This window comes from Geotrypetes seraphini, chromosome 10 (assembly GCF_902459505.1).
Source record: "Geotrypetes seraphini chromosome 10, aGeoSer1.1, whole genome shotgun sequence".
NCBI lineage: Eukaryota > Metazoa > Chordata > Amphibia > Gymnophiona > Dermophiidae > Geotrypetes > Geotrypetes seraphini.
The window spans coordinates 131,973,217-131,987,539 of NC_047093.1; the positions used below are offsets into that span (position 1 = coordinate 131,973,217).

A 14,323-nucleotide genomic window follows, 5' to 3' on the forward strand; every position below is an offset into this window, starting at 1 on the left:
CCAGCGTCTTCCCAGGAGTCTGACATGGAGAAGCGAGGAAAAAATCCGGCAGAGAGCGGGCGAACTCCAGGGCATAACCGTCCCGCACCACCTCCAGGACCCACTGATCGGACGTGATCTCGGCCCATTTGGGAAAAAAGTCGCGCAGCCGGGCCCCCACCGGAACCAAGGGGGGCGCCGGCAAGGCGTCATTGTGCAGGACGGGAAGCGGGGGAACCGGCGGAGGGATTCCCTGCCCCCCGACGGGCCCCCCGAAAGGGCTGCATGCGCTGGAAGAACCGACCCCGGGAAAACCCCGGAGACTGGAAAGAAGCAGCCCCACGCCCAGGGCGATACTTGCGAAATTCCCGCAACCGCCCCCGGGCCGCACCACCCCGAGACGCCGGGCGGGCACGGTCCTCCGGCAAACGGGGAACTTTCGAGTCCGACAGAGTCTGAATCAACTTATCCAAGTCCTCTCCAAATAAAAACGACCCCCGAAAGGGAAATTTAGTAAGCTTAGCTTTGGACGCAGCATCCGCCGCCCAAGCGCGCAGCCACAACACACGCCTTGCGGCCACGCCAAAAGCCATGGACTTAGCCGAGATCCGCACCAAGTCATACAGAGCATCCGAGAGGAATGAGGCAGCCATCTCAATCTTCGCTACCTCCTGATCCACCAGAGACCAGTCGTCAGACTCTCGATCCAAGACCCGCTCCGCCCACCGAAACACGGCGCGAGCGACCAGTCCCCCACAAATAGCCGCCTGGACCCCAAAGGCAGAGACTTGAAAATTTTGCTTAAGGATGGTCTCCAATTTGCGCTCCTCAGAGTCCCGCAAGGCAGAACCGCCCTCAACAGGCACGGTATGCCGCTTGGAAATAGCCGAGACCACCGCATCCACGACTGGCGAAGCTAACGTAGCCCGATCCCCTTCAGGAATGGGATACAGGCGAGCCATGCTGCGCGCCAGCCGAAACGGCGTCTCCGGCGTTTTCCACTGCTCAAGAATAATATCCCGAATATCCTGATGCATAGGAAAAGAGCGGGAAACGGAACGGATCCCTCGTAACAGAGGGTCCCCCACACGCGGAGTCTCCGGCGGCGCGTCCTCAAAACGCAAAGCCGAAGAAACCTGTTGAATAAGGTCAGGCAGCTCATCTCTCTGAAAAAGGCGCACCACGGACGCCTCGTCACTGGAGAACGGGAAACCCGACAACCCGCCGCCAGCTTCCGTCCCCTCCAGAGGGTCCTGGAATTCCTCAGAAGGGTCCAGGTCCTCCTCCAGACCGACACGTTCCTCCGACCACAAATCCTCGTCCCACGACACCCGCGGACGCTTGGACAAGAGAGGCGGCGGAGGGGACGTCACGTCAGACGAGAGAGGCAAAGCCGCAGGGAGCGCGGAGGAAACCCCACCCCCCGAGACCCCCTGGGCGCAACCGGGACCCCCAGCCGCCTGAAAATAGGCTTTGCATAATGAAAAGAAAAAATCAGGGGAAAAACCCCCCGAGGGTCCCAAGGGACTCCCTGCCACAGCAGGGGACCCAGCAGAAACCTGCCCCTGCTTAGCCAAAACAGGGGGAAGGTCACCTGAGGTGGAAGACAAAATGGAGGGGCCAGACAGAGAAGATGGCGTCTTTCCCGCCAAAACAGCTCCCTCCATAGCCTGCAGCGGCTGAGAGACCTGAATAGTCTCAGCCGCTAAAACAGGCAAGCCGGCATCAGCTGTCAAAATATCAGCTGAGAGGGAATCCTCTAAAACCCGACCGTCGGCGGCTCGGGGAATCCCTCCGTGGGCGGACGGAGAAGACCGGGCTTCTCCACCGTTCCCTGCCGACTCGCGAGGCACCATCGGCGGGGAGCTCTGGGCGCCTGCAGCCGCTGCCGACGGAGCTCCTCCACCGCACCGGCCTGAACACCGCTTGCACAGGCCGGCCGCGAGTGCCTCGCGTCTGGAGCACAATGAGCACTTTTTCCCTTTAGAAGTGCTCATTGCTCCATACGCGACCTAGCTGTAAAAAAGTGCCGGTTAGTTGAAAAAATACAGTAAAATACAGTTATCTTAAAGGGATACAACCCTCCAGACCAGCACTACCTCAGGATTTTTTTTTTTTTTACAGAACAGACTCCACAGGCTCTCGAAGCAATATGCCTTGCTTGATTTAGGGGGCAAGGCTTACTGCTGAGGCTCCTCTAAAAAAATATGGGGAGGTGGAGGAAGTGGGGGGAGGGACCCCGCTCGTGACCCGCCGGGTTTGACACCCCCGAGGTCGGACGAACCCCCAAACAGAGTCCGTCCAAGCTCCGTCCGGCTAAAAACAGGGACAATAAACCCCTAAACAAATTCCAACAGCCCTACCAAGGGAGATGGGTACAGATCACTCAACACCTGCTGGAGACTGAAAGAAGACTGAGGGAAATAGAGAGGAGGGGCTAGGATATACTGTCCCAAAGTTTTGTTTTCAGTCTCCACCTGCTGGTCATGATTAGATATATACCCAATCGTAAAGTTAACCTCTACTGGTCTGGAGAGTGCTAAAGAATTTACGTATATACTTTCATTTTTATCCAACAGATGATGAATTTGGGAATAAGAGAATGAGAGTATGTTATGGACAGCAGAGGGAGGAATGGACACACAAAGACCCTTCAAGAGACAGCCCAGAAGGTATTAGTAGTATAAAACCACCTAGCATGAAAGAAAAGACCCCAAAAGGAGAAAGTTCAAATGTATGTACTGAGGAAAAGAGAAATTCCATCAACTGCCCAAATCTCAGACAAAGTGAAAGAATCAGCAGGCAGAAACTTTGTCAAAGCCCTATTTGTGAGGAAATGTTCACTGGGAAGTCAAACTTCAGTCAGGTACTTGAACTGAGAAAACATGAATTAATCAGTATTAGCAAGATACAAATGCATCAAATGAACTCCAAGGAAACGAAGCTTTTTAAATGTTCTGACTTATAAAAGCTTCCATGAAAAAAGTAACATTATACCTCATGAAAGAATCTGCACAGGAGAAAAGCCATATAAATGTTCTGAATGTGGAAAATCCTTCAATAATATAAGTAACCTCAACACTCATAAAGCAACTCACACAGCAGAGAAACCATATATATGTTCTGAATGCGGTAAAAGTTTCAATCGAAAAGCTAATCTTGAAGATCATGAAAGAACACACACTGGAGAAAAACCATATAAATGTTCTGAATGTGGAAAATCCTTCAGTAATAGAAGTAGCCTCAACACTCATAAAAGAATCCACACGGGAGAAAAACCATATAAATGTTCTGAATGTGGAAAATCATTCAATAATGCAAGTAGCCTTATAACTCATAAACGAATCCACTCTGGAGAAAACCCCTATAAATGTTCTGAATGTGGAAAATTCTTCAATAATACAAGTAACCTTATAAGTCATAAAAGAATCCACACGGGAGAAAAACCATATAAATGTACTGAATGTGGAAAATCCTTCAATAAAACAAGTATTCTCATAACTCATAAAAGAATCCACACGGGAGAAAAACCATATAAATGTTCTGAATGTGGAAAATCATTCAATAATGCAAGTAGCCTTATAACTCATAAACGAATCCACTCTGGAGAAAAACCCTATAAATGTTCTGAATGTGGAAAATTCTTCAATAATACAAGTAACCTTATAAGTCATAAAAGAATCCACACGGGAGAAAAACCATATAAATGTACTGAATGTGGAAAATTCTTCAATAAAACAAGTATTCTCATAACTCATAAAAGAATCCACAAGGGAGAAAAACCATATAAATGTTCAGAATGTGGAAAATCCTTCAATAATACAAGTAGCCTTATAACTCATAAAAGAATCCACACAGGAGAAAAACCATATAAATGTTTTGAATGTGATAAAAGCTTCAATCGAAAGTTTAATCTCAGAGATCATGAAAGAATTCACACGGGAGAAAAACCATATAAATGTTTTGAATGTGGAAAATCATTGAATAAGACGAGTAGCCTCAATGCTCATAAAAGAATCCACACGGGAGAAAAACCATATAAATGTTCTGAATGTGGAAAATCTTTAAATAATACGAGTAGCCTCAACGCTCATAAAAGAATCCACATGGGAGAAAAACCATATAAATGTTCTTAATGTGATAAAAGCTTCAATCGAAAAATTAATCTCAGAGATCATGAAAGAATCCACACGGGAGAAAAACCATATAAATGTTCTGAATGTGGAAAATCATTCAATAATGCAAGTAGCCTCATAACTCATAAAAGAAGCCACATGGGAGAAAAGCCATATAAATGTTCTGAGTGCGGAAAATCATTCAATAATACAAGTAGCCTCATAACTCATAAAAGAAGCCACATGGGAGAAAAGCCATATAAATGTTCTGAGTGCGGAAAATCATTCAATAATACAAGTAGCCTCATAATTCATGAAAGGATCCATTCTGGAGAAAAACCGTAAAAATGTTCTGAATGTGGTAAAGGTTTCAATCGAAAAACTCATCTTGAAGATCATGAAAGAATCCACACAGGAGAAAAACCATATAAATGTTCTGAATGTGGAAAATCCTTCAATAATACAATAACTCAAGGGAGTTCTTGCCTCACCAATTTGCTTGGTTTCTTTGAAGAGTCATAGGATAGGAGGCAATGTTCTTCTTATGAATTAGGAACTGGTTATTGGACAGAAAACGTAGGGAAGTGTTAAAAGGCCATTTTTCTCAATGGAAGAGGGTAAAGAGGGTGGAGTACTGCAGGGATATGTACCGAGACCAATGCTATTTAACATTTTTAAATTATCTGGAAATTGGAATGGAAAGTGAGGCGATTAAATTTGCAGATGACATAAGCTATTCAAAGTTGTCAAAAAACATGAGAACTGTGAAAAATTGCAGGAAGACCTTGGGAAATTGGGGGAATAGTGCAAAGTGATACAGATGGGGGAAGAATAATCCAAATCCCGGATGCTGGAGTCCACCTTAGGAGTCAGCCCCCAAGAGAGGGATCTAGGTGTCATCGTGGACAATACACTGAAGACTTCCATCCACAGTGTGGCGGTGACCAATAAGCAAACAGAATGCTAGGAATTATTAGAAAAGAGATGGTGAATATGACTAGAAATTTTATGGTATCTCTACAGAACTCCAAGGTGTGTCAGTCAGTACAGCAAGCTGCTTCCATGCCAATGTCTCTTCCGGCACCATCTCTCCAAAAGGAGTTCCCCTTTTATCGAGCTGCGCTACAGAATTTTAGCGTGGGCCAGTGAGGTAAGTGCTCCTAGGCTCATGGGAATTCTGTGAGTGTTGGAGCATTTACTGCGTCAGCCCGCGCTAAAAACCTCTAGTGCAGCTTGTTGAAAGGGGCCGTGAATTTGAAGACACATTTTATAACTGGGTTTTTTTTTTATTTTGACTTTTTTGTGTTCAGTCTTTATTTTATTTAACATATAGTGAACAGTACAATAAATAATAGAACAAAAGCTCTTGAGTAACGTCAGCGAAAACCAGTTACATGAAGTAATAAGAGAAAACAAAACATGAGTGCATTGGTATACATCATTAAACAATAACCAAATTACTCATGATACTTACTACAACCCTTACTCTGTAGTACACCACAGTCGTAAGAAAAAAGAGAGTATTAATCTTGCAATAAATGCGACCAGCGTGTTAGATTTTTCCGCAGCCACTTTTTCGTATTTTACATATAAGCATACAGTGTTCCACCAAACATTGCAAGACAGTGCCGATAAGTCCTTCCAGTTGGAAAGTATAGCTTTCAAGGCTATCTGTAGCAAGGACGATAATAATGTGGACTGATATTTATCTAAATCCTCTTGAAGGGATAAAGCTCCAAATATTACGATATAGTATTGTATGATAATTGAGATTTAATAGGTAGTATTTGAGCAGATCGGTGACCAAATCTCCGACCAACAAGAGGCCAGTTGAGGACAGTGGAAGAGCATGCAAGACCAACATTTATTTGAGGTGCTGTGAAGTATGAAAAACATCATCTGGGCCATAATAGAGTATTTTAGTGTTTTAAGTGACGTAATCCAGATTTGTTGCCGTTCCTAAATCAGGATGAGCAGAGTTAGAGTCTTTTGCCCACACATTTTGCAATGCTGGTTTGGAAGGGAATTTTCCTTTCTGCAATATTTTGTACCAGCTAGAGGTTTCACTGTGCCGGCCTGTGCTAAAAACCTCTCGTGCAGCTTACATAAAGGGGCCATGAATTTGTACTCTAGCTTAGTCTCAAGACAAATTTTATAACTGGTTTTTATTTTATTTTGACTTTATTTAGTAATTCCTAGAATGATTACTTCTTTCTTTTTTTTTTTTTTCAATTATCTTTATTAACAATTGCAAAGGGAACATACAACCAGGAGCAGAGTAAGCATAAAAACAGATCAGCCAGAAAAACAGTACTTCTAATGTGTAATCTACCCTGAACTAGTTTTGATGTTGGTGGAATAGAAATACTGGATAATGTAATGAGATTTTAACCAGCCGTTGTCTGCTAATCAATAATAGCGATGAGCTATATTTTGTAATCCAAAAAGGAGCAGCTGAACAGTTCAATAAAGTTTATTAATCATCAACTTTTGATTCAACGGTGTGTTTGTATTGTCCTACCATGCAAGTGTGTTAGAAAAAGCCCAACATGTTTCAGCAGCTGACTGTCTGCATCAGAGACACATTAGTCCTTATAATAAGGACAATTGCCACATCTAAAATAACAGATCAGAATAAGTGCAAATAATGAAACACATAATTATAAATAATATGGTTTTAATGGCTCAAATTCATATTTAGAGTGTACATACAAAGCAAAGCACTCAGTGTTAAAAACATGCAAAATAACTCAATCGAAGAAGGAAAGGAAGAGGGGGCTATTACCTTACAATAGGTCATTCAAAGTAGAGAATGACACGGTGACAAAATTCATCACCGTTCCCGTCCCCGCGGATAACCGCTGGAAACCATCTTCATCTCATTCTTTAAGGAGAGAGGGAAGAATCAGAGTATGAATGGCCACAACCACTGACCCGCAAGCTTTGCTTTGAAGAATGCTGGTGTAGAAGGACTGAGGTTGAAATAGACACTAGAAAATGACATGGGATTATTTCCCACGGTTATCCATGGGGACGGGAACGGTGATGAATTTTGTCACCGTGTCATTCTCTAATTCAAAGCACAGAGGTTGCTTGCCCTGGGCTCAAGAGGCCACTATAAATAGCTCAAAAGAAAAGCACAGGGATTGCATCGAGCCATTCTACAAAACAGTGTTCCAAGGCAATTGAGGTGCTAAGCCTAGGAAAAAGCCAATAACACTCTTACTTAGAACCTGTTTTACAAAGCCGCACGGCAACAGCCCCGAAGCTTCAGGGCCGTTACCGCGCAGCTTTGTAAAACAGGCTGTTACAGTATATAAAAATATGCATATGGGACTGAATTCTATAAATTGTGCCACAAAATCGGTATTGGAGGATGGAGGTTTCTTTGACTGGTGATTAAAATTTGACACAGGTCAGTAATACCGCTCAGCAAATATTGCGGTCTGTCCTTTTTACTGAGGTCTTTTTCCTCAAGTAGTTACTATATTTAATGATTTCTAAGACAAAATAATTGGAGTCATTGAGTTTCCACTGTAGCTATGTACACTTCTCCCTCCATATTCAGTTTCAGCATTCGCGGTTTCGATTATTCACGGTTTTTAGCTTGCTGGCTCCTCCCCCCCCATTACATCAGCTCGCATAGAGAAATCGCTGATTCCAAGTGTTTACAGAGAAAATTGACGATTCCCAGCACTTTCTTCACCGTGTTTTGCCTCTCCTTCAGGAACAGGCCAGGTCTCCCACCATGTTATTCGCGGTTTCACCCTATTCACAATGGTTTTTAAATAGAAAACAGCGAATAACATATGAAAAAGTTATTTGCGGTGTTTCTGTATCTGCGGTTCTGTTAATCCCCTATCATAGCAAATACGGAGGGAGAAGTGTATAGAGATATAATTGTTATCCCAGGACAAGCAGGCATGATATTCTCACATGTGGGTGACATCATCTACGGAGCCCCGATGCGGAAGCATTTTCAAGCAAACTTGATTGAAGATTTAAGTTTGCTCTGCTGCTCCACGCATGCGTGCCTTCCTGCTCCACTAGGGGCGCATCCCCTCGTGGTCTCCAGTTCAAAATTTTCCGCTGAGCCTAGAAGTCGTGTTTTTCTGGCTCTGCCCCAACTGCCTTCTAGCACCGCAATTTTTTCTTGTTTTTTCTCGATTTAGTCGCTGTGCGCGAGTTTTTTCTCGTCTTAACTGTTCCTGCTTCGTTTTTCACCGACCTGGAGGCTTCCGGGTCCCCGTGGCCGCGTGGCTATTCGAGCCGTGGCCAGTTTCGATTCTATGTCCCGGCCTTTGACCGGCTTTAAAAAGTGCTCCCGGTGCGAGCGGCTTCTTTCCATCACAGACCCGCATCGCCGGTGCATCCTCTGCCTGGGGGCCGCTCATCCAACCGACTCCTGCCCCCAGTGCGCTACTTTTCAGAACCGGGCCCTCCGTCGAAGGAAAGCCCGCTTGGCGGACCTTTTCGCCCCGGACCAGCCCTCTACCTCGGCCTCGAGGTCGGCCCCAGCCTTGACCTCGGCCCCGAATACCTCGGCATCGCCTCGAGACTCGAACCCTAAGTCCTCGGGACAACAGAAGACCTCGGCTCCGGGTAAGTCCCCTCTTCCCTCTTCAGGTTCTGTACCAGCAAAGAAACCAGCCTCGGGGACGCCTGCGACGCATGGCGGAAGTCCCATGCTTACAGCCCCGGCGAAGCCCTCCAAGCCTTCGGGCCGTGCCTCCACCACACGGGAATACTCTGATACGAGGTCGCCCCCGGTGGAGTGCACCGAGGCAGTGGACATGCCCTCGATGCTGTCCGTGCCCGTTTTCCAGGACCTACTCCGAGCGATGATCTCCTCGGAGCTGGCCGCTGCAATGGCCCTTTTGCAACCGGCCTCGACCTCGACCCCGCATGTGCCAGACCAGCCTGAGCCTCGCGTCGAGCCACCTCGAAGAAAAGCGCGCAAGCTTCGCCGCATTCCGTCCTCCTCGGACTCCTCACCGAGGCACCCGAGACGCTCTCCCTCCTCAGACCGCCGCGGTGCAAAACGTCGTGCTAAAACGACAGAAACCCCGAATCGCCGTTCCTCCAAGAAGGCCCGGGGTTCCCCCACTCTACGAGGCCGTTCACCTACACCTCGTACGGGACCGTTAAGGGTGGCTGAGTTATCACTCTCCAACCCGCGCATCCTTCGAACTCCTCCTCAGTCCGGGACCCCGGACCGAGGTGGTAGGTCTTCACCGAGGGAGTCCGAGTCGAGGTCACCGATTAGACACCGATCGGTACCTCGAACCCCGACATCGTCTCCGAGGGGCTCCTCGAGACGTCGGAGGTCTACGACCCCGGAACATTGTCACAGTACTTCCCCGGTCTCGGAGCGTGGATCGGAGCAGGAACCTCGGTACTCGAGGGAAGCCTCCCCATCCTTCTCCACCCGACGGAGGTCTCGTTCATCGACCCCGCACGGGGTCTCAGGAACATCTCGCCCATCCTTCACCCGCTTTGTCCAGGACATGGGCCACGCTTTGGACTTAGACCTCCAGTCCGACTCCAGATACTCTAAGGAATACCTAGCGGAGCTAGATATGCCTTCACTGCCCAGAGAGTCCCTCCGCTTACCGCCTAACCCGGTACTCCAACAGGCCTTCTTCAGGAACCTGGAGACCCCCTACATGGTCACAGCCGTACCCTCCAAAATGGAGGCCAAGTACCGCACAGTACCCTATCCGGGATTTAACAACCACAGCTCTCCCACCAGTCGCTGCTAGTAGAATCCTCCTTGAAAAAGGCCCACCCATCTCGGGTCTCAGCCGCGGCGCCCCCAGGCCGAGAAGGCCGAACCCTAGACAAGTTCGGCAGGAGACTATACCTAAATGCCATGATGGCCTCTAGGGTGCAAAGCTACACTTTCACCTTCACATCCTACCTCAAACACCTCATTGAACTATTGAGAGCCTTTGAGACTGACCTACCGGCCTCCCGCCGAGGAGCGTTTGGCCTGCTTTTAGAGTCCCTCTCCAACCTGCGCCTCCATCTATTCCACGCGGCCTACGATGGGTTTGAACTCTCCTCCAGAGAGGCAGCCTTTGCTATCGCCATGCACCGCCTAGCCTGGCTGCGCCTGGTCGACATGGACCCCAACTTACAGGACCGGTTGGCTAACCTCCCTTGCGTGGGTAAAGAACTGTTCGATGACACTATCAAGGCGGCTACAAAACGCCTCTCCGAACACAAACGCTCGTTTGCCTCCCTCGTGCGGCAAAAGCCTAAACCGCCCGCAGCCAGGCCGTTCAGGGCCCCTCCGCGCCGCTACCCACAAAAATCCACTCCCGCCTTCTCGCGGCCTCCACCCAGGCGTCCGCAAGCACACCACCGGGCCATGCCCAAGTCCCAACTGCCTGCGGCTACCAAACCATCCCCGTCCTTTTGACGGGAGTCGCGGAAGGGGGCGGGCCCCCTCCGCCATAGTCCCAGGCCCTCTTCCCATCGGGGGTCGCCTCAAAGCCTTTTACCCTCGCTGGGAACAAGTCACGTCGGACGCATGGGTCCTTGGCGTGATCTCATCAGGATATTCTCTCAACTTTCGAGCCATCCCTCCAGACAATCCCCCAAGAAGTTGCCCTCCCAACTGGACGCAGCTACCCCTACTCCTCTCCGAGGCTCGAGATCTGCTTCGCCTCAGGGCAGTGGAGGAGGTTCCCCCGACCAACGGGGGAAGGGCTTCTACTCCCGTTACTTCCTGGTACCGAAAAAAACGGGAGACCTACGCCCAATACTAGACTTGAGACGCCTCAACAAATTTCTAGTACGGGAAAAATTTCGGATGCTTTCCCTACCGACCCTCTACCCCTTGATCGACGAGGGCGACTGGCTCTGCTCCCTCGATCTGAAGGAGGCGTACACACATGTCCCAGTACACCCCGCTCACCGCAAGTTCTTGCGTTTTCAGGTAGGGTACTGGCATCTACAATACCGAGTCCACCCTTTGGCCTAGCATCATCACCTCGGGTCTTCACCAAGTGCCTCGTGGTGGTCGCAGCAATCTTACATTCCCAGGGCCTCCAGGTATTCCCCTACCTGGACGACTGGCTAATCAAAGCCCCGTCCAGGGAAGGGGTTATCTCAGCGACCCAACAGACTATTATCTACCTACAAAGTCTGGGGTTCGAAATAAACTTCCCAAAATCCCAACTATGCCCCTCGCAGTCCCTACAGTTCATCGGGGCCACGCTGGATACGGTTCGCCTCCGTTCCTTCCTCCCCCCTCCGCGCCTAGAGGCGTTAGTAAGTCTGAGTCGAAGGATCTCCCTGCTGACCTCGGTATCAGCTCGACAGATGATGACTCTCCTAGGCCACATGGCCTCCACCGTCCTTGTCACACCCTTTGCCCGCCTCCATCTGAGAATCCCTCAATGGACCCTGGCCTCTCATTGGCGTCAAGACTGGGACTCGATCGACCGCCCCGTGACAGTGACTCCTTCCTTGCAAAGATCGCTCCGCTGGTGGGCCGACTCTTCAAATCTTTCCAAAGGTTTACTCTTTCTCGCCCCTCATCACAGCAAGGTTCTCACCACGGACTCGTCAGAGTACGCTTGGGGAGCCCATCTGGACGGCCTACGCACGCAGAGCATGTGGTCAGCGGAAAACCGCCGCTGCCACATCAACGTGCTAGAGCTCCGGGCCATCTATCTTGCAGCTGTAGCCTTTCAACATCTGCTCCACGACCGGGTGGTCCTCATCCGAACCGACAACCAGGTAGCAATGTACTATGTAAACAAACAAGGAGGAACAGGGTCTTGGCCCCTCTGTCGGGAAGCCCTGCGCCTCTGGAAATGGGCAATCTCCAACAACACCTTCCTTCGAGCGGTGTACATACAAGGAGAACAAAACTGCCTGGCGGACAGACTCAGCCGCCTCCTCCAGCCACACGAGTGGTCACTGCACTCTCAAACCCTACGACAAGTGTTCAAACAGTGGGGGACACCTCAAATAGATCTGTTCGCATCCCCCCACAATCACAAACTGCCTCTCTTCTGCTCCCGGATGTACTCCCCGGACCGGCTCGAGGCCGACACCTTCCTCCTCGACTGGGAGGGAAGGTTCCTGTACGCGTTCCCGCCGTTCCCTCTGATCCTGCGGACGCTAGTCCACCTGAAAACAGTACAAGCAACCCTGATCCTGATTGCCCCTCACTGGCCACGCCAGCCTTGGTTTTCCCTTCTACTTCAACTCAGTGTCAGAGATCCACTGCCTCTGCCTTGGTTTCCCTCTCTACTATCACTGGGTCAGGGTTCGCTGTTACATCCCAATCTTCAATCTCTTCATCTGAATGCTTGGTTTCTTTCCCCCTGACTTCTCTCCCCGTGTCTCAATCAGTCAAGGAGATATTGGAGGCCTCTAGAAAGACATCAACGAGAACCTGCTACTCCCAAAAGTGGACCAGATTCTCAACCTGGTGTTCCTCTCACAGCCAGGACCCGGTGTCGGTCCCCATCCCCCTGGTCCTGGACTATTTACTTCAATTATCTCACTCCGGCCTAAAGACCAACTCCATTCGAGTACACCTCAGTGCGATTGCGGCCTTTCACCAGCCCCTGGAAGGGAAAGCCCTCTCGCTCCATCCCTTAGTCTCTCGCTTCATGAAGGGTCTCCTGAATGTCCACCCTCCTCTCAAACCTCCTCCGGTGGTTTGGGACCTCAATGTGGTTCTGGCTCAACTAATGAAACCTCCATTTGAGCCACTAGACAAATGCCATCCAAAATTCCTCACTTGGAAGGCAATTTTCCTGCTCGCGCTCACTTCCGCTCGGCGGGTTAGTGAGTTACAGGCTCTGGTAGTGGACCCACCCTTCACGGTATTCCATCACGACAAGGTGGTACTCCGCACTCACCCAAAGTTCTTGCCTAAAGTAGTGTCTGATTTTCACCTCAATCAGTCCATTGTCTTGCCTGTGTTTTTTCCCAAGCCCCACTCTCATCCCGGAGAGGTGGCGCTCCATACTCTTGACTGTAAGAGAGCGTTGGCCTTCTACCTCCAACGCACCCAGTCACACCGGAAGGTCCCACAATTGTTTTTGTCTTTCGACCCAAACCGGTTAGGTCACCCAGTTTCCAAGCGCACCTTGTCCAACTGGTTGGCCGATTGCATCTCCTGCTACGCTCAGGCTGGTCTCGCGCTGCATGGTCGAGTAACGGGACACAAAGTCCGAGCAATGGCAGCCTCTGTAGCGTTCCTCAGGTCCACACCTATCGAGGAAATCTGCAAGGCTGCCACGTGGTCTTCGGTTCATACTTTCACCTCCCACTACTGTCTGGACTCACTGTCCAGGAGCGATGGCCAGTTCGGCCAATCGGTTTTGCGAAATCTATTTGCTTAAATTGCCAACTTTCCCTCCATCCCTTTTCAGTTAGCTTGGAGGTCACCCACATGTGAGAATATCATGCCTGCTTGTCCTGGGATAAAGCACAGTTACTTACCGTAACAGGTGTTATCCAGAGACAGCAGGCATATATTCTCACAACCCGCCCACCTCCCCGAGATTGGCTTCTTTGCTAGTTAAATGAACTGGAGACCACGAGGGGAAGCGCCCCTAGTGGAGCAGGAAGGCACGCATGCGTGGAGCAGCAGAGCAAACTTAAATCTTCAATCAAGTTTGCTTGAAAATGCTTCCGCATCGGGGCTCCGTAGATGACGTCACCCACATGTGAGAATATATGCCTGCTGTCTCTGGATAACACCTGTTACGGTAAGTAACTGTGCTTTGTGGATTTTTCCCCACTCTTTGGAATGTGTAATAAATTTAGGCATGGCCATTTGAACCTAAATTGACTCTCAGTGTAGGCACTTCACTTTTTATCTCTGAAGTAGTTCATCACAAATTCTACATTCAATCTCCAGGATCACAATAGTCTCAATTTCTTTACAAGTTAAGGGCTTCAGCAGATGCCACTTAGAGTTTGAAACCTCTCATTAGCTCTAAGCTTTATGCTTCAACTTCATCATCAGCCCTATATTCCATATCATTTTGGTAGCTGCGGCTTATCTACCAGTAACTGGGTGGCCTATACAGCATTTTAAAATCATCCCACTTCCCTCCCCTGATTATGTTCTATCACCTCCTACCTTATGAGTTTCCCTCCTTGGCAGAAGGGATGAATCCTGCCTTCATATACTAGCGTATTTCCCCATATATAGGCCACGGCTTATATATGGGTTTTGCAAGCCGGCCCAGTGG

The 14,323-nt window shown here is 49.0% G+C and overlaps 1 protein-coding gene across 1 annotated transcript in view; it reads left to right on the top strand.

Moving 5' to 3' along the window:
* LOC117367666 (zinc finger protein 721-like) overlaps positions 1 to 4,685 on the top strand; it is a 44,338-nt gene extending 39,653 nt beyond the window's left edge. Inside the window, 1 exon segment of the mRNA XM_033960449.1 lies at positions 3,001 to 4,685. Within this exon segment, the coding sequence (XP_033816340.1) occupies positions 3,001 to 4,439 (1,439 nt within the window). The 3' untranslated portion in view covers positions 4,440 to 4,685.
* Positions 4,686 to 14,323: the final 9,638 nt, after the last annotated feature.